The sequence below is a fragment of the Erinaceus europaeus genome, chromosome 21, assembly GCF_950295315.1.
Source record: "Erinaceus europaeus chromosome 21, mEriEur2.1, whole genome shotgun sequence".
Lineage (NCBI taxonomy): Eukaryota > Metazoa > Chordata > Mammalia > Eulipotyphla > Erinaceidae > Erinaceus > Erinaceus europaeus.
Window position 1 is genome coordinate 10,158,142 of NC_080182.1, and position 21,184 is coordinate 10,179,325.

Genomic DNA, 21,184 nt, shown 5'->3' on the forward strand with positions numbered 1-21,184 from the left:
CTGTTTATACTTCCTGTCCCTGACTAGACAACAAAAGAAAAATCCAGGGAGTCAGGCAGTAGTAGTGCAACGAGTTAAGTGCAAGTGGCGCGAAGTACAAGGACCGGCTTAAGGATCCGGGTTCGAGCCCCCGGCTCCCCATCTGCAGGGAAGTCGCTTCACAAGACGGTGAAGCAGGTCTGCAGGTGTCTATGTTGCTCTCCCTCTCTGTCTTCCCCTCCCCTCTCCATTTCTCTCTGTCCTATCCAACAACAAGACAACATCAACAACAATTTTTTAAAAAGGGGCAACAAAAAAGGGAAAAAAAAACCAAAAAAAAAAAAAGGCATACCACTATTTAAAGATAGAAAACACTACCCAGTTAGTTCTCAAAAGGAGGAACTTTGAAAATTTTCTATTGAAAAATTTTTTTCTGGTGGTCCAGGAGGTGGCACAGTGGAGAAAGCATTGGACTCTCAAACATGAGGTCCCAAGTTCAGTCTCCGGCAGCACATGTGACCTACAACTTATTTTTTGAAATTTATCCAGTATTAATTCAGTAGTATTAAATATAAATGGATATGTGTCATGGAAGAATCATTAACTTTCTAGGCAATGGCTCAATGCCCTTGTCTGCTAGCACAGTAGAGTTTCATTCTAATGCCAGGTTAGGAAGAGGTCCTGACCAGACTGTAGAGAAATATCTTTTTAAGGGCCTAGAAAGGAATTAGTAATAGGAAATGTACCAAAAAACAAAACAAAACAAAAACAAAAAAATTTATGTGCCAGGTTAAATTGCGGCATCATTGACATGTAATAAAGTTTTAAAAACTTCTAAAAGTTTATATTTTGACCTTAAAAATACCTGTTTGTGAACTATGAGATAACTCACCGGGATAGGTACCTGATTGGCCATGGGTGCAACCCGGGTTTGAATCCCTGGACCTTAATAATACTGGGGAACATTTCAGTGTTTCCCTCTCCCTCTCCCTCTCCCTCTCCCTCTCCCTCTCCCTCTCCCTCTCCCTCTCCCTCTCCCTCTCCCTCTGTGTGTGTGTGTGTGTGTGTGTGTGTGTGTGTGTGTGTGTGTGTGTTAGTGTGTCTGTATGTCTGTCTTTATGTGGATTCGTGTGTAAAACTTTGCATATAGGTCATTTTTTTAAGTAGTTCCTGGGAGGAGGATGGAGAACCATCAGATTCTCTAAATACTTCAAATTCAAAATAGATTAGACCCACACTGTACTGATTCTCCCACTACAGGTCATAATTTATGTGTTGAGGGGCTTCAAATTCCCTTGAGAACAAGGATGCTTACCCTCACAAGACCAAATCAAAAGCTAAAATTCATTATCCAACCTTTTGGCAAAATATGTTCAAAAGTATCCCCATCCGAGAAAAGCTCCACTTTTGTCCATTTCTCCCAGTAGGAAAGCAATTCCAGGACCTCATTCTGTAACCTATTACATTTTTTAACGGCCACTGTAAAACATATCTTTGATATGTATATGCTCCAGTTTTGGTTCTATAGAGCCTAATTCACGTTTTTCTTCACTTTAAGCACAGCTATAAACATGTGTTCATCTTTCTCAGAGAAGATACATTGCTATGTTCTTGTCACAGGTCATTTCTAAACCTCAGGACATCCCTCAGTGACAAAAGTGTACGTATTCATCCCAGCTCACACCTGGCCAGTAGACCCTCAGTGTGACTAAGCCACAAGTAACATGATCTAAGAGCCCAAAGAGCTGAGGTGTGTGTGTGTGGGGGGGCACCTTCCCAGAGGACACTCTGTAGGAAGAAGGGCTTTTTTGTCGTCCTGTTAGAAATGCAGGTGTGCCCATCAGCTGAGGCCCTATTAAAGGAGTCCTGAGATTCCCAAAGAGACATGATGGGCTTAGACCTCAAATAAATTCCTCTCTCCATTGTTACTGGTCATCTTTATCAGGAACGACAAAATAGACCCCTTTGTGGGCCTCCTATAGGACCTTGCCTTCAACTTTGGTCAACAACGGTATAGAATGTTCCATCCTACAAAGGGAGGCTGGAGAACATACTCTATGTTCCACCTGAGGAAGATGGGTCCTGATATTGGGGCAGCTTGGAACATTTCTACTCATGACCACAGAATGTGAGCTCAGATCTACAGGGATGCAGAGGTCACATAGGCTCCTAAGCTGAATATGGGTGACAGACCACATCACATCGATGGGGTTTTTACAGTCAACAACATTTGTATACCTTTCCCATATTAGGGAGCTACTCTCTTCCCTGATCCAGCTTTCTGTCCCTTTTCCAGCCATAACATCATCTTCCCAGACAATAACTTGGAACCACCTGCATATCAGATTTCAGGCTCAGAGGGAAAAAAAAACTAGTATAGCCACAGACCCTTTGGAATATAACTAAAATATGCCTACTAGCTTATCTACAAAATGGAGTACCTCCCAATTCTTCATTGGCACTATTCCAGCCTTTAGGTTCATGATTGGTCAACAATTTGTTTGACTTTGTATGTTAACTCTCTTTTCAGCCACCAGGTTCCAGATGCTAGCAGGATGCCGACCAGACTTCCCTGGACAGACAACCCCACCAATGTGTCCTGGAGCTCTGCTTCCCCAGAGCCCCACCCCACTAGGGAAAGAGATAGACAGGCTGGGAGTATGGGTCGACCAGTCAACACCCATGTTCAATGGGGAAGCAATTACAGAAGCCAGACCTTCCACCTTCTGCATCCCACAATGACCTTGGGTCCCAGAGGGATAAAGAATAAGAAAGCTATCGGGAGAGGGGACGGGATACGGAGTTCTGGTGGTGGGAATTGTGTGGGGTTGTACCCCTCTTATCCTGTGGTTTAGTCCATGTTTCCTTTTTATAAATAATAATAAGTGCAGGTGTGGTAGGGTCCAGTGGAGACCTGACCTAGCCAAGCGATCCTCAGCAGTTCTTAGCCAGTGGTCATGTCTCCTACTCTCCCCAGTGGGTACTGGCACCTCAACTTCCCTGCGTGTATGCCTCTCACACAGGCTTGTCTTGGGGTTCCCTCTACACATGTAGATGTGTACCTGGCCCCTCACCAAGAGGGGCACCCTGTCTCCCGGAGCCCTCCGGTCAGGACTTAGCTGCATCCTGCTGGGTCTCCTCTTTTTTCTTTTCTTTAACTTTTTTTTTAAATTTCTTTATGAGGGGAACTAATGGCTTACAGTTGACAGTAAATAGAATAGTTTGTAAATGCAAAACATTTCCCAGTTTTCCACATAACAAAACAGCTCCTACTAGATCGTCCTCTGCCATCCTGTTCCAGGACCTGAGCCCTTCTCTCCACCCAAGAGTCTTTTACTTTGGTGCAGTACAACATCTATGTTTTAAATTTTTATTTATAAGATAGCAACACTGACAAGACCATAGGATAAGAGGGGAAAAATTCCCACCACCAGAACTCCGTATCCCATCACCTTCCCTGATAGCTTTCCTATTCTTTAACCCTCTGGGAGTATGGACCCAGGGTTCTAAAACACTGTAGACCAGACAGCCCAGTGACCCTGTATCTGTGCTGTGAGCTGCAGAACACCTCCTTCTACTGAAGCCTGGTTGTGGAAAAATCATCCCCTTTGTCCTTTTTTAATATTTATTTATTTTCCCTTTTTTGTTGCCCTTGTCGTTATTGTTGTTGTAGTTCTTGTTGTTGTTACTGGTGTCCTTGTTGTTGGATAGGACAGAGAGAAATGGAGAGAGGAGGGGAAGACAGAGAGGGGGAGAGAAAGACAGACACCTGCAGACCTGCTTCACCGCCTGTGAAGAGACTCCCCTGCAGGTGGGGAGCTGGGGGCTCAAACCAGGATCTTTATGCCGGTCTTTGTGGTTTGTGTCATGTGCCCTTAACCCGCTGCGCTACTGCCAGACTCCCTTCCCCCTCTGTCCTTTCTTGGGTATTCCTTCTCATATTCAGTGTGCTCTAAGTATCTCTTGAGATTTTACTGTTTTCCCCTATCATATGATCTTAAGCCATCAAAGTTAAAGAATTCTTTAAATCAAAATTCCACTGTTTAAGTCAGTGCGATTTCTATGTCCTGATTTGAGCCAAACCAAACAGATCCAATTATAACTAAATATACTGCGGTAACTCAACAACATTGTTGAGGTGCAAGGTAGCTACAGACAATAATGAAACAAATTATCTGTGTCACTGTGTTCAGTAAGGCTTCATTTACAAAAATAGCCAGAATGTCAGAGTGACCTCACAGGCCGCGGTTGTTAAGCCCTCCTCATCCTCCTCTTCATCTTCATCGTTACTGTGATGCGCTGGAGCCTCCTGGGTCACTTTTTTCTCATTCAAGTGGACTCTCAGCAGTCAGAGAGGCACTCAGCACCAGAGCTGCTGGAACTGGAAACTGCGCTATTTGCATGGCAAGGCAGACACACTGTCTGGTGAATTTTCCCTCTAGACCTGCAAAATTGTTTCTCTCCACTTGATCTTTCTAACAAGGAGGAAGATAGCTTTCTGTGTATTTTATTCCTGTTATTGGCAGAATCATTCTCTTGCTTAATTACAAGTTTTGGGGGAGGGGCTTGGGGGGGCAGGTTATTAAATCTTATATTGAATATTAAAACAGATTTAAAAATATGAAAGAAGACACAATTAAGACCAAAATTTTACTAATGAATTCAACTGGAATCAACTCACTTAAGAGGAAATAAGTAACAGAACACACAGACACCAAGCCTTATCTCCAAAGCATATAGAGAGTAGAGTAACCTTAAGGCTTTATCTATAACGGGCTCTTCACCTATCTTTCTTAAGCTATTTTGCTTTTTTAAATGTAATGTGTTGCAAAAACCATTATTATCCTTTATATCATGTATTGTATCAGTTCACTAATAACTAGTGAGGCTGTGTGAGCGAGCCATCTATGCCCCTAAAGAGCATACGGTCGGTTCTGTCTTTCCTCTTTGTTCGTGAGAGTCACTTGTTTCTTGACTTTAGCCTCTGAGGGAGATGGTGGTAAGTCCTGTGCTCTCAGCTGGAGGATTTAATGTTACTGTTTCCCTGTAACTTCATATAAAGTCACATACAAAAGATTCTTCTACTCTGCCAGGGCCATGTCCAGGTCCCGGGACCTCACTTCACTGCGATCCCATAGCCATCACATTGTAACAACTCTAGTTCAGATAGGTTGTATTTAATGTGACTCACTAGTCACTGATCTTTCTCCTCTTTTGATCATCGAGCCGAACCAAATCTTCATTCACGGGACACAATAAAGTCCATGGGATTACATGGCCAAACTGCATTTGCCTTTCTTTGAGCCAGAGGGGAGAACAAGACAAGTCATCGCAGCCTTTAGAGGACAAAAGCACTGTCTGCATCTTTGAAGGGTGGAGGTGACAAGTGAGGTGTTACCTGGATCTTCGCCCCAGGAGTCATATAAATCGGGAAAAGTGCTGAAGAAGCCTTATGGGATTTCATCGACCGACATTATGACTTTGTTCAAGGCTGAACATCACCTGTCTATAAGTTGGGCCCATGTCAAGCTTGGCTAAAACTCTTAAGTTGGTGCAAACTGAGTTTCTGCTGGAATCCTTTCCTATCTTCAGTGGTCTTGCATAGTGTCACCTGGTCTGTTATTATTGTTGTTTGTTTAATTTTTTTGATATGTATTTATTCCCTTTTGTTGCCCTTGTTTTGTTGCTGTAATTATTATTTTTGTTGATGTCATTGTTGGATATGACAGAGAGAAATGGAGAGAGATGGGGAAAACAGAGGGGGGGAGAGAAAGACAGACACCTGCAGACCTGCTTCACCGCCTGTGAAGTGACCTCCCTGTAGGTGGGGAGCCGGGGGCTCGAACTGGGATCCTTATGATGGTCCTTGCGCTTTGCCCCACGAGCGCTTAACCCGCTGCGCTACTGCCCGACTCCCAATTTTTTAAATTTTTTTTAACTAGAGCGCTATTCAGCTTTGGTTTGTGGTACTGCTGGAGAATGAACCTGGGATTTCAGAGCCTCAGGTGTTAAAGACTTTTTGCACAGTCAGTTTGCTAGCACACCAGCCCTTACCTGCTTTTATTTAGTTTCACTTATTTCATCTTATTTCTGTGGAGACTGAGAGTTATACCCTAAGTTTGTATCTGTGCTTTTGCATTTCTGGTGAAGCCTGGGTGTCATGTATGACTCTAAGATATCCTTTTGAAAGAGAATTTATCCTTACAACTTCCTTCTCTCTTCTCAGATTTTATTCTCTGAATTATTTCTTACCTCACATTCATTACGGACTTGAAAGTCTTCCTCACTTAGGTATTCCTTTAAATGCAACTAAGCAACACAGCTTTAAAGCAAAGTAAAAAAAAAAAAAAAAAAAAAACACCTTATTTCCACACCAAACAATCCTCTAGAATTTCATTTGCTTCTAGTTTTGAAAGGAACTAAAATGGCAGACACTTAAGACATGATGAAATTCATGTGCGATCACTTCAAGCTCAGCAGTGTTCTGTAAGACACACGAACAGGTGAGCTCCTACCAGCGGGACGAGCAGGCTGACGAGTTCTGTCAGAGGTTTGCCGAGCAGCAGCAGGTCTTCTGCAGCCTGTGTGTCCTCTCCTGAGCCAGATTTCTGTGCCTGGAACAGGGGGAGTGAAAGCAAAAGAGGATCCTGAACATGAGTCAGCTTACATCTAGGGGCCGGTCCACTCAGGCTCCTCCCACTCCCACCAAAGTTACTTTATGACGTGACAGGACGTGTGTCTTGCCACTCGCTCCAGCAGAGGTGACAGAGGCAGAGCTGGGGGGTCCCACAGATAATGCACTGACAAGAGCTGTTACTGGATGAGTAAGGACGCTGCTCGCAGACTGTGGGAGACAAGTGTCTGATTTTTCAACCATTTAGACTTTCAACAAGTCTAAAGTCCCTCAGGCTCCATGGCTTCAGGTGGCACTTCAGGAGTCTCTCTCTGGGGGATTTTTATGCACATCGTCACACCATACTACATACCAAATGCTATTTTGCTATGTTTTCCGTCTCTATATTCCTGGGCATGCGCAGACAGCATTTAGAATGCATGCCCAGAGTATTATCACAGAAGCTGGTTTTCAGAGAGCGGTCTACATTGACTGGAAGGATCCCGGTTCGAGCCCCCGGCTCCCCACCTGCAGGGAAGTCACTTCACAGGCAGAGAAACAGGTCTGCAGGTGTATCTTTCTCTCTCCCTCTCTGTCTTCCCCTCCTCTCTCCATTTCTCTCTGTCCTATCCAATGATGATGACGACATCAAAAACAACAATAACAACAATAACAATAAAAAGACAACAAGGGTAACAAAAGGGAAAATAAAAAAATTTAAAAAAAGAAATTATAATGATTTGGAGGGAAATGAAAAAAAAGCAATGACATTTGTGTGGCTTTACTTTCGATTGCGACCTTCTCCTAGTGGTCTTACAAATCTGTCCAATCCTACAGGCGATTACTGGTACAGAGGTGACTGACTACTTTTACAATGAAAATGGAACTGATTTTTTTTTATTTGCTTATCTGTTTACATTTCATTCAGAGACCTTCACTCTTTAATTTCACTCAGGAGAAACAAAATCACTCTTAGGCAGTGGTCTTTGCCACAACCTCTCGTGTAGGCCTCCGGTTGCTCTGCTATGGGTTATTAATTTTTTAATCCCAGGACCCTTCTCATGAGTGCCACATTTCTCCCTCTATTTCAGACATATGGGAAGAATCTGAGTTGCCTATTTTCTTAGGTTCAGAAGAACTTCCAAGTAAGACCTTCCTTCTAACAACCTGCACCTCTCTATAGCGCAGGGGAGTCATGGGAGCCAGAAACATGGAGTCACCTCTCCACCCTCATTCTCTCCCTCCCCAACTGTCTTTTCATCAGAAAAATAGAGCTTCCTCCCAGGAAACAAGTGTGAGGCACTGTTAGAGGTCTGGACCTTTCTAAAGCTTTCTGGTTAATTCCCGCCTTCTAAAGCCCGTTTTACATAAACACATTATCCTTTAGGTTAGAGGAGTTTTTTCTTAGGAAAAATAAAAACAATTTTTTCCAAACGGGCCTTGGCAGTAAAGGGTATTTCCATGGTTTCCTTTGCAAACACATGTCTGTCAACAGATGGAGACACAGGGACAAGCTTCAAGTACCTGTGCTCCGTCTTTTCTCAACAATATCCATTCAGTCGTCCCTCAGGTCCTTCAAGAGCTAAATAATCATTTGGTATGGTGCCAGCAAAAAGTCCAGACCTTGCTTACCTCCTTGCAAATTTTTCAAAGGATTCCATAAAGGCAAAGATACAAATCTACAAAATAGGAAGGTGCTCTCCTCCTCCAGTTCTAGGCCCACTGTGGAAGCCCGGGGTATTAAAGGGGTCCCTGCATGGATGCAGGAGTGAACCAAGGAGTCAGGCAGCAAAGTCACCAGTTCTCCCACATGTCCCTCAAGCCTTTATTCCTGGATCTGTGGCCCTTGTGCATTATGATGCCAATGGCCCCCTCTACGATGAGGAACCCTCCTCTCTGCCAGGATCTGCCACTGTCCTCTCCATCCAGGTTCTCTGCCTTTGCCTCTGATCATACGGAACCCTCTCCATGAGCCACTGCCCAGTTTTCATAGCTGTGTGGTGACTTAGCCCTTCCCTGGCTGTCCAGTAGTTTTTGCCCAGACTGTTGTTAGGGTCCAAGCCAGAGAAGATGGTGGACTGAAGTGAGGTGGTAACAACAGAGCTAGAATTGCTAGATTATTTATAAGGTCAACTCGACATTATTTATTAGCAGATCAGGTATGAAATATGAAGCAGGGGCAACTTTTAAGAAGGACCACCAGGTTTCTAGTTGGTCTGACCGATGAGGGTGGCCGGGCTTGCTTGTAGGAGAAGTGGCTGGGGGCAGTGAGTCCTGAGCCCGACTTTGGACATGCTGAATGGGAGGCCACTGTCCCGTATTCTAGTAGTTGTACTGAGGGGGTTGCTGGATAAAAGCACAGTTCTCAGAGAACTCTGGGTAGAAAGAGAAATTTAACAGTTATATATATGTGAAAGTTAATGTCTGAGTTATTTAATATCAAATGACAATGTAGTAGTCTTTAAGATGAGATTTAAAAAATACAATGAACTCTTCAGGCTGCAAAAGTGGCCAGAAATAACACATAATTCTATTTCTAGTACATACAGAAAGGTGACTGACACAGACTTGTTAAATAAACACAAGGGAAAAGCGTCTACAGAGAACAGAAGACTTCCAACTCCTCAAGCACATGCTTGTCAAGTACCAGGCAGACCTAAGCTCACAGTGGAACACAGCTTGCAGCGGGGTGGCCCTGGCCCACTTCACTCAGCACTCACTGTCCTATGCAAACTCCATCTTGTGCGGGCTCCTGAGACATAGCTGATGCGACTCACAGCCCCTCGTCCCATATGCACACAGGCTGCCACAGTTGAATTAAAAGGAAGGCAAGCGGAGCTGGGAGGTAGGCCAGCAGGTTAAATGCGCATGGTGCGAAGCACAAGGACCAGTGCAAGGATCCTGGTTCAAGCCCCTGGCTCCTCACCTGCAGAGGGGTCACTTCACAGGTGGTGAAGCAGGTCTTCAGGTGTCTGTCTTTCTCTCCCCCTTTCTGTCTTCCCCTCCTCTCTCCATTTCTCTCTGTCCTATCCAACAACAACAACAACAGCAATGGCACAATAACAGTAACAACAACAACCTGAGCAACAAAATGGGAAAAATGGCCTCCAGGAGCAGTGGATTCGTAGTGCAGGCACCAAGGCCCAGCAATAACCTTGGAGGCGGAAAAAAATGTTAAATGCAAAGTGTGAAAACTGCTAAAATCCAGGTGGTGATGGGGAACAAGAAAAGATGACATTTGACAGCAGGGGCAGATAGCATAATGGTTATACAAAAAGATTCTCATGCCAAAGGCTTCAAAGTCCCAGGTTCGATCCCCTCTGTACCACCATAAGCCAGAGTGGAGCTGTATTCTGGTAAAAATAAAATAAAATGAAAAGGGAGTCGGGCTGTAGCGCAGTGGGTTAAGCGAACATGGTGCAAAGCGCAAGGACCAGCATAAGGATCCCGGTTGGAGTCCCCCGGCTCCCCACCTGCAGGGGAGTCGCTTCACAGGCGGTGAAGCAGGTCTGCAGGTGTCTATCTTTCTCTCCCCCTCTCTGTCTTCCCCTCTTCTCTCCATTTCTCTCTGTCCTATCCAACAACAACGACAACAATAAAGCAACAAGAGCAACAAAAGGGAATAAAATAAATATTTAAAAATAATAATAAAATAAAATGAAAAAAGCCTAAAAAAATTAAAAATTACTGAAAATACATATTTTTTAAAAATGGCATCTAACTTCACAGGAGGAAAGGTAGGAGTGAAGTGTCTGAGGAGTGACGTGGAGAGCAAGGAAGCTTCAAGAGCTGGCAGTCGCATGAAGCACGGCCCTCGAGTGAGGAAGAGAGCCATCTGGCAAGTACAGAGCGCTCAGCATGCGTCTGGGCAGAGTGCAGGCCTGGCAGACGGACTCAGAAGGACACACTAAAACTTTGGGGGGTGCTTCCCCAAGGACTTAGAGAATTCCATTGCAGAGATGGTGAGAAGGTCCTGAGGTGTGCAGTTTATGCTTTTCTCTTACAGAGCTGGGACCTTGTACAAGAGCCATTTCACTGCTCCAGTTCACTGTTTTCTTTAGAGAAGGACAGAGAGAGGGAGACGTAGGACAGCAATAGACTTTCTTCCTAGGTGATGCCCAGGTTTGAACCTGGGTCGCATGACTGGCAAGACAAGGCATGTAAGCTACCTGGGAGGTATCACTGGCCCATCCCGGTATCTTTGAAGGGAAAGACAAAATGAAAATTATGAGCTGAGGCAGGAAAAAAAATCTCACTTGCTTTAACAACCAGAAAACAGACAGCTCAATGTGTCCTGGAGCCCCACCTCGCCAGAGCCCTGCCTCACTAGGGTAAGACAGAAACAGGCTGGGGGTGTGGATCGACCTGTCAATGGCCCTGCCCAGTGGAGAAGCAATTACAGAATCCATACCTTCCACCTTCTGCACCCCATAAACAACCTTGACCCATACTCCCAGTGGAGTAGAAGTGATAGGAGGAAGATAAGAGGACCCTGCACTCCAGCTCCATCAGCACCCAGAGAGAGAGAAGAAAAGGAGAGGGACATATGGAGGTCGTGATGTTGTCATGAGTGGCTTGGAGGGGAAGAGAGGATTAGATCAGGAAGAAGAAGGGGGCAACTATGTATAAAAGTGGACAGATAGTTGTAGAGTTGGCCCATGTCTACAGCCTTAGGGGAGCTGTGGTGGATTGCAGTGGGGATACTGAAGATTCAGAACTCTGGTGGTGGGAATGGTATAGATTCAGACCCCTGTTGACATGTAATTCTGTAATATAAAAATAAATAATTTTTTAAAAAGAATCTATTGGTAAAAGAAAGGAAGAAAGGAAGGAAAGGAAATGGGCAGCTCCTGGATAAAAGCAACAATACCGCCTTGCCTGTCATTTCTGAGGTGATGACGGTGACTGGCATACAGGTAACAAGACAAATGAGTTGCTGTTTGTTTGTAGATGCAGTTGTCACCAGAAGATGGGCAGGACAACTGCTCTAGTCTCACGTGTAGATCGAAGCTCCTGGGGTTGAAGAGGACGCAGACCTGTCTTCAGTATTCCTTTTTTTTTAATTTTTTATATTTTATTTATTTATTTATTTTCCCCTTTTGTTGCCCTTGTTTTTATTGTTGTAGTTATTATTGTTATTGATGTCATTGTTGTTAGGACAGAGAAATGGAGAGAAGAGGGTGAGAGAGCGGGGGAGAGAAAATTAGACACCTGCAGACCTGCCTCACCATCTGTGAAGCGACTCCCTCGGGATCCTTATTCTAATCCTTGAGTTTTGCACCACGTGCCCTTAACCTGCTGCGCTACTGCCCGACTCCCTGTCTTCAGTATTTCTTAGAATGAGGTTTGGTGCTTCTAAAGATACAGCAACCAACTATTGCCAACCCTCCCCGAGCTGGTTCGACATCAGGCACTTTGCATGCATCTTGACATCTCTTTTCTCACTTAATCCCATGGTGGCACAGCAGAGGACTTACTATCATGCTGACTTGACAGGTGAGGAGACTGATTCTTAGGCGGGGACATCAGTGACGTGAGGTCATAAAGACACAAAGGGGAGTGACTGGAATTTGAATCCGAGGAAGGCTTCCAGTCTGTGAGGCTGCCTTCCCAGCTGCACGCGAGTGGGTCCTTGGTGGGCCCTTCTCTGCTTCTGCGTCCTTCCCACACAACTCCAAAAGCTTAAACTGCAGCCAATTCTGAATCACGGACGGTTGAGGGCAGAGGCTATTTCTCCCTGCTTTCTAGCCTCCACAGACACAGCACTACAACCCTTCTCCCTCCTCCCTGCAAAACAGAAGAGCTTTGGAAATCTTAGCCAAGCCAATGGAAACACTGCATAGCTCCGCTCTGCTACTCTGGAGAAGTTTCTGTTGGCAATCACAGGTTTTGAATGCAGAAGAATCCCTGATGCAGAGCATGTGAGGAAAAAGAAATTAAAAATCCAGCAACAGAGTAAGTGACAGCCGGCTTGGGAAGTGCTGCAAGTTTCAGTGTTCAGTGAACAGGGCTTTGACACACACTCCACTTCACGTGGCCCGTCCCCTAGCTCAGTCTCCAGGACTCTCCCCGTCTCAGACTGAGGCCAAGTATCAGGAAGATCAAAGTCCAAAAGCAGTATGTGGTAGATATAAGGGAGGATTTACAAAAATGGCAGTCATAAAATACACAGCTGTGCTGAAGACAGTAAGAAACAAATCCAGGGAGTCGGGCGGTAGTGCAGCGGGTTAAGCGCATGTGGCGCAGAGCACAAGGAGCAGCTTAAGGATCCTGGTTCGAGCCCCCTGCAGGGGAGTCGCTTCACAGGTGGTGAAGCAGGTCTGCAGGTGTCTATCTTTCTCTCCCCCTCTCTGTCTTCCCCTCCTCTCTCCATTTCTCTCTGTCCTATCCAACAACAAATGGCACCAATAATAACAACAATAAAACAACAAGGGCAACAAAAGGGAATAATATTTAAAAAAAAAAAGAAACAAAATCCAGCAGTGATTTGTTGGTACACAGACAAACTGAAAAATAATTAGAAAGCATTTTGTATTAACAAGTTTTCTTGGAGCCAGGTGGTGGCACACCTGGTTGAGTGCACAGGTTACAGTGCACAAGGACCCAGGTTCAAGTCCCTCGTCCCTACCTGCAGAGGGAAAGCTTCATGAGTGGTGAAGCAGGGCTGCAGGTGTGTCTCTCCCTCTGTATCTCCCCCTTCCCTCTCGATTTCTGGCTGTCTCTATCCAATTAAAAAAGATCGTAAAAATAAATTTTAAAAAGAGTGTTCTTTTAAGTATGCTTGGATATCTACCTTATTGCCTATACTAAAGGAAGATTTCTATTGTTCTACAATTTATCTTCTGGCTCTTTTTTTCTTTAAGGATCTAGTTATTCTTTAATTTTATTTATTATCAAGATTATAAGATAATAAGGGTACAATTACACACCACTCCTACTTCCAAAGTTCTGTACCCTACACCCAATAGTTAACAAGTATAGTTCTCCCAAGACCATTTTTTCTGGCTCTTTTATAGCTACAATCTACAAGACGTGGTCATTTAACATATTAATATCATCAGGGCATTGTGAAAGTAACAACCAAAGAGTGATATTAAATTAACAGCATGGACACAGAAATAAGAACTAATGTCATTCTGGGAAAGAAGCTAGGAGAAGTCCACAACTCGGGATTCTACAAATACGGAGCACGCTTTCCTGGTGATGTGCGGTTAGTAAAGACAAGGGGATAAAGACAACCAGGTAGTCCAAAGGCCATTTGCACCTCCTCATATACACTACCCGGACTGCTGAGAAGATCTTGGGCTTGTTTATTAAACTACTCGACAAGCCAAATACTTGACCGGCCTAACTGTGGATAAAAGATACCATTTATCATAATGATGAGTAACAGGCACTAAACCAGGGTCTAGGGACTGATTCTTGGCTCTGTTCAAGATGCTTGGCAAAATATCAAAACAGGCTGGGTATAACCTTCATTTCTGCAGCTAGCCAAGCCAGGATGCTACCGTTTACATGCTACTGATGCCTCTCTTTCAATTACGTCAGCTTTAAATGCAACAACATAAGCCCAGCATTGACCACTCCATTGGCTAAAGAGAGCATTAAGTGAAATCAGCACGTGAAAGTATTTAACACCTAATATAGCAAGTAGAAAAAATTCACGATTGCTTTCTCCTTTTGAACATGGTGTCCAGCTTACAGTCTGGAGCAAATAAAGTTTTCCATTAACCACTAGACATACATTTTGGTTCTCAGAGTCTTCTTATAGTTTCATGTTAACAGTCAGAAGGGAAAGCAGTGAAAGAAATTGTGTTGCATGTATATTCATAAATAACTGTGTGTGATTATGTATGCACAGGCATGCCTAAAATCGCAGTGCATTTTTCCTAGCAATGTGATGCATTCTGTTGACTGTGCGTTGGGATTCCATCTCTGAATGCAGAAGACTGTACACTGGGCTGGTAAAGTAAATCACTTGGCAAATGCGCTGCTTTGCCGTGCCGTGCATATGACTTAGGGTTGAGCCCAGCTCCCACTGCATTAGTAGAACCTTTGGTGCTATGATATCCTCTCTAACTCTTTGCCTCTCTGTCTCTGCCTAAAAAAAAAAAGTCTGCGCACTAGTCAGCCAACCCTAGAATGCATATACAGCAAGTGACTCCCTAGCAATCACTCCCCGAGCCTCTGCTTTGGCCCATCATACAGTCCATGAAGATGCTGTGATCAGATCATTTGTTCGTGATGTCTGTCATTCTGAAACGGCTTACGTGGGCATCTGTACCCCCATCGTGTACAACAGTCTTAAACATGGTCTCTTTTTTAATTGGATGAAGACAGCCAGAAATTGAGAGGGAAGGGGGGAGGTACAGAGGGAGAGAGACTGAGACAGACACCTGCAGCCCTGCTACACCACCCCTGAAGCTTTCCCCCTGCAAGCAGGGATGCGGAACTTGAACCTGGATCCTTGGGCACTGTAACCTGTGCACTCAACCAGGTGCGCCACCACCTGGTTCCAAGAAACCCTAACCCTAACACATCTTCAGCAGATAATGTTCCTCTTCAGAAGTAAAGCTTCTGAAGAAGAGGGAGGGTAGAGGGAAGAGAAAGAATGGGAAATGTGACACGGAGTGGGGCTGTTCAAGACACAGGGAGAACTCTCCTACCTGCAGAGCCCGTCGGACCACGCTGGCTGTGTAGGTGAGCATGCTGTGCAGAATGTCGAGCAGGGAAAACAGCACTGCAGCTGCTGTCTCCTTGTTTTTATTGTCCAGATCCAAGCACAGTGGGGCAGTTTTGGTGAACAGGTTACAGATATGGCCAACCAATCCTGAGAATAAGAAAGGAGGAAGGTGAAATTCTTTTTGTAAGTTGTTAAAATGATGTGTCATATCAAAACAACAGATAAGGCCCTTTGGATTTCTTTTTTTTAATATTTATTTATTTATTTATTCCCCTTTGCTGCCCTTGTTATTTTTTTTATTGTCGTACTTATTGTTATTGGTGTCATCATTGGATAAGACAGAGAAATGGAGAGAGGAGGGGTAGACAGAGAGGGAGAGAGAAAGATAGGCACCTGCAGACCTGCTTCACCTCCTGTGAAGTGAGCCCCCTAAAGGTGGGGATCCAGGGGCTTGAACCGAGATCCTTATGCCAGTCCTTGCGCTTTGCACCATGTGCGCTGAACCCACTGCGCTACCGCCCGATTCCTGGCCCTTTGGATTTCTACATAGCCTGAACTTCGAAAGCAGTCCTTCAAATGTACTCTGAACCAGATTCACTTGGAATTTTTTTTTAAATGCATGCTTCCAGGCCACACTACAAAAATTTGCTTCAGAGCTTAGTACTCGAGTCCAGAAATTCACTTGTTAGACAAACTCCCCCAGTGATTTCGAGTTAAGAGTTCCCAAAACTATACTTTGAGAAAACTATCTTGCAGGAACACACTTTATAGGAAGGGAGGACACACTAACAATGAAAGAACTCCGACAATACATGAATATATTTCTCTCAGATTCTCTATGAGAAGACTTGGTTTTTCATGGCACAGTAGGACTACAGAGGGACCCAGGATCTACAAGGGCTCTACAAGTAATTAGGTCAAGAAAATACTGCAGTGAAACACTTTTTTTTTTTCAAATGCACGCCAAATTTTTTTTTTTTTTTTGAAATGTAGGATTCTGATTTGAAGAAATCTGAAGTTTAGACACTGGTAGGTTCTATCATTTTGACTCTACACACCTTATTAGCATGTGATTGCTTTCCAACAGCATTTAGTTTGATGTACTTCCTGTGTCATGACAAACACATTTCCATACTGGGGGTGTCATTGTAGCTTACATTTAATTTGGCATCTCTATTGTTACCGTCAGGTAATCTTATGTTTTGAAATCACAAGGATGCTTCAGATGTAAATGTGGTTGAACTATAACACAAATGATGCCATGAACCTAAATGGAGAAGGGGGAAGGACGGTTGGTATGGGGAAAATTCTCAGAATTTTGTAGATAAGTGACGATTCAGCGAGAAATCTCTTATGTAACTAGATAGGAAGAAATGATAAGAAACGTGAGGTGTGTGTTGGAAGCTGAATTTCACTGGATGTGTGACTTGGTAAGTCTAGCCCCGGGATGATCAACTGATGAAAACTCTGTGAAGCATTTGAATGTCAGGTGTCTCTCCATGAAAAGGCACGTTGTGACTTTCAGCCACCAATCTAATTTTCCTATATTGGTCTGCTAATTCTGCTTCTAAGACCCCTTCTGTTTTGATCATGGTGTTAGGTTCGCTTGCATTGCTTAACGCTGTGGTCTATTTACATAATCACTGCTTTACCTGAGAACCGCCCTGCCTACAGGGCATTGGTTTAATCCCCACTGGTTAGGTGCAAGCGTGATACTTGCGAGCGCGTTTCTTCCTTCTCCCCACCCCCCTAGCCTACTGTCCTACATACTTCCTCTTCCGACCTGACACTTCCGCCTCAAGAGGTATAAAGGACAGGATTTTCTAATGAAGAGAGATTAGATTGATTGCACTGCATTCCCGCTCATCAATAAAGACTGAACTGCGTTCCCAGCTCAGCCATGAGTCCCTGGTCATCTCTCTCCCACCTGCGAAGCTAGCCCAGCATTCCTAGACAAGTTAAAAGTAATTCTTAGACTACCAAGTAGTTAGTTTTGTTATTAAAGGCACAGGGAAGCCAAAATTGCCAAAATCGAGGCATCATTCAATAATGTGCTCATTGTGACAAAAAAATTGAAGATGAATATTCCTCAAGGGCAAGTACAATGAGTTACTGGTGAATTTGTGCTATCGAGTGACAAAGTTTGAGAGCACATTATCAGCATCTGACACATAGGGCAGAAAAGCCATTTTTATGACATGCGCATTACGCCAACAGGTATTCATCTCTGGGCTAGAACACATCCTTCATGTGAAAACTGTGGATCAGCACTTGGCATCTGTGAGCTGCAGATGATGAAAGAGGGCGTGGAAAAGTAGCATCTGCTCCAAGTCATGTTTTTCTTTTTTGGGGGGGTGTAGGGGCTGATGAGTATTTTGTGATAAGCCATGCATGAGAATAGAAATGAGGACACCAAACTAGGGGACCTGGAAGGGACGGAGTGGCTCCCAGAAACACACAACCTCCCAAGGCTGAGTCAGGAGGAACTAGAGAACATTATCGGGCTCATTACAGCCAGATTTTTCACTGCTGGTTGCGATCAGCACTGCAGTTAGTTCTAGGGAAGGGACAGGATGGGACGTTCCAGGGTAAGAGAAATGTTCTACATCTGGAAGAGGTATTTGGTTACAGGAATGCACACCTTTTCCGAAAACAGATCCAAGAGTATATTTTGATGCATATAAACCATATCTGGATAAAAAGTGCAGGAAGAGAGGAGAGATGGGGATAGACTGGGGCTGCGGTGGAGGGAGATCAGTGAAGGATCAGGAGCATCTTGCACCCAGATGAAAACAGTATTTCTGGATCACTGCCAGGGGTCTGGCACGGAGCCTTCATCTGACGTTGGATGCTTGAGTCTCTCCTCAGAATTCTGCAGCAGATCCATGAGGCAGATATTGAGATCTCCACTTTGCCAAAACAAAAACTTCAGTGTATTTGAGTAACCAGTTCAGGGCCACAGAAAAAGTGTTCCAGCCACAGAAGTGATCTGAACCCATAAATAACTCTGAGGCCCGTGTATGTTGATCCGTATCAGACAGTTTCTAGGAATAGAATCAGAGGCCAGTGAGAAAGCTCTGTGGTTTTGCCACAATCAAGAAGCAGAAAGGTCAGGGCAAGCAAAGAGGAGGCAGAAACACCACAGAACAGGTGTGACTTCCGAGGTCATGACAATAGTGGAGATAGGCAAGATGGCCAGTAAGAACTAGGACTAGAGAAGCACTTGGAGAAGAAATAAGGACTACTTATAATACGTTAGTTTGTTTAATGATTTAGTCTATTTAAATTTTATTATTATTAGTGATTTAATATTGATTCACAAAATTACAAGATAACAGGTACAATTCCACACTGTCCCCACCACCAGAGTTCTGTGTGGGACATTCCTTCCACTGGAAACTACAGTGGTTCTCCCAAGGTCACAGATATGGGTTGATATATGTGTGTGTACGTGTGTGTGTGTATATATATATATACACACACACACACACACACACACACACACACACACACACACACACATTTTCTATGGTCCTGCCTTCTCTTCCTTTTTTTTTTTTTGCCTCCAGGGTTATTGTTGGGGCTCAGTGCTTGCACCATGAATCCACTGCTCCTGGAGGCCATTTTTCCCCCCTTTTGTTGCCATTGTTGTTGTTGTTATTATTACTGTTATTGTTGATGTCGTTAGTTGTTGGATAGGACAGAGAGAAATGGAGAGAGGAGGGGAAGACAGAGAGGGGGAGAGAAAGACAGACACCTGCAGACCTGCTTCACCGCCTGGGAAGTGACTCCCCTGCAGGTGGGGAGCCGGGGGCTCGAACCGGGATCCTTGAGCTGGTCCTTGAAATTTGCGACACATGCGCTCAACCCGCTGCACTACCGCCCGACCCCCTTCTCTCCCTTCCTAAGTCACACCTACACCTATTACTGCTTCTGCACGTCTACCCTTTTTTCCTCTTTTATCTTTGGGTACTGATGGAATCAGTTAATGTTTAAGCTATGTGAGCTAATACCCCAAACCGTCATTGCTCTAAAGTAGTTAGAGAGTATGCCCTAGCACCAGTAAGAAGTCAGTCTGAAGGCAGCAAAGTTGCCAAACGGACAGGCCAAACGGTAGGCACAGAGTTAAAGACTGATGGCTAAGTGAGTCCCAGAGGGGCCAGGGATTTATAGAGGAGATGGAGCTCAAGGTGCTAACATAATTGTCAAGATGACATTTCACAGAAGAGCAAGGAATGACTAAAATTAAAAAAATCCAAGAGAGTTTTAGGAAAGTCTACCTAACACAATTCAAAGACAGAGAAAGGTCCACTGATCTGGTCATTTCTAAGCCAATGATGAGGAGCACCACTGGCTAAAAGCTGTTCGGCCTCTGCGCTGACATCAGATCTCCCTTGTTGCCTCGCTTCACAAACCACCTACATTTTGACACACCGGCATCCTGAATTTGCCAACAGAAGGAGTTAGGGAACAAACTACTGGAAAGAAAGGGCATTTAAATTTGCATTTGTATAAGACTGACAACATCAGTCATCCAACCCCATGAGAGAACCAAGAGAAGGTACCCTGTTGTTGAACATGAATGACCTCAGCCTGACAAGCAGACAATGGATGTGGACAAACCCACAACCCCTTGTGGGTTTACAGGAAGTGATACAAAGCACATCTGGTGGAAACCGCTGAGTTCCTGCTGCTCTTAGCCTACTCACCTTGTCCCGGGGACCTGCCACGCTGCTTCCCCCGCACCTGAGCACGCATATCTGAACACTGGTAAGGAGCCAAGGACTCATGGCTCCACCCACATGGCCAGCCATTATTCCCCCCTTTGCCTATTTGGCTACTATGTTTTTAAAAAATATTTATTTATCCCCTTTTGTTGCCCTTGTTGTTTTATTGTTAGTTGTTATTACTGTTAATGATGTTGTTGGACAGGACAGAGAGAAATGGAGAGAGGGGGGAAGAGAAAGATAGACACCTGTAGGCCTGTTTCACTGCTTGTGAAGCGACTCCCCTACAGGTGGGAAGCCGGGCGCTCGCTGGAAGCGGGATCCTTGAGCCGGTCCATGCACTTTGTGCCACCTGTGCCTAACCCGCTGTGCTACCGCCCGACTCCCTGGCTACTATGGTTTTTATATACCAAAATAACCCGTGTTGTAATAAACCTCCTGTTTGTTAAACCGCAGCCAAAGCAGGCAGAAGTCTTTTACTTATTTAATTACTATACCCTATTTATCCACCTGACCTTATCCCATGGAACTATGGTTAAACTATCCCATGGTTAAAAGGACACAGACACAGCTTTATGGACACGCTAACACTTGGTACCTTTCTTTTTTAAACGATTTTTAAAAAATACTTATTTATTCCCTTTTGGTGCCCTTGTTGTTGTTATTATTGTTGATAATTGATGTCACTGGATAGGTAGGTCAGAAATGGAGAGAGGAGGGGAAGACAGAGAGGGGGAGAGAAAGACAGACACCTGCAGACCTGCTTCACCATCTGTGAAGCGACTCCCCTGCAGGTGGGGAGCCGGGGTTGGAACCGGGATCCGTATGCCGGTCCTTGTGCTTTGCGCCACCTGCGCTTAACCCACTGCGCTACAGCCCGACTCCCCACTTAGTACCTTTTATCAAAGTGAAGAAACACATCTGAGGAGCAGGCAAGGTAACTAGCCCGCTGTTCCATACGTATATGCTTCTTCACAGGTCACAAGGGAAAGACACTCCAGCTAGAGTTGGAGTCAAGTTCAAGGACAATGCCAGGGCTGTGCTCTCTGGAGCAGAAACTTTCCAGGGATCAAACTCTCAGTGGCTTCCTCTTCCATTTCCCCGACCTGCACCCATGGGACTGGAGAGTCAGCCCTCCCTTTAGCTGCTGCTGCTTTTGCGCCCTCCTCCTCTTCCCTTCCC

General features: G+C 44.6%; 1 protein-coding gene across 4 annotated transcripts in view; it reads right to left on the reverse strand.

Annotated features, from left to right (window-relative positions):
• The window catches only part of ULK4 (unc-51 like kinase 4), a 511,677-nt gene that overhangs the window by 155,431 nt on the left and 335,062 nt on the right, over window positions 1–21,184 (reverse strand). For all 4 annotated transcript variants that reach the window (XM_060180360.1, XM_007517784.3, XM_060180362.1 and 1 more), the window contains 2 exons: window positions 15,259–15,422; window positions 6,495–6,593 (listed from right to left, as the gene is read on the reverse strand). In XM_060180360.1, the coding sequence (XP_060036343.1) occupies window positions 6,495–6,593; window positions 15,259–15,422 (263 nt within the window). The remainder of the gene's footprint in view (window positions 1–6,494; window positions 6,594–15,258; window positions 15,423–21,184) is intronic.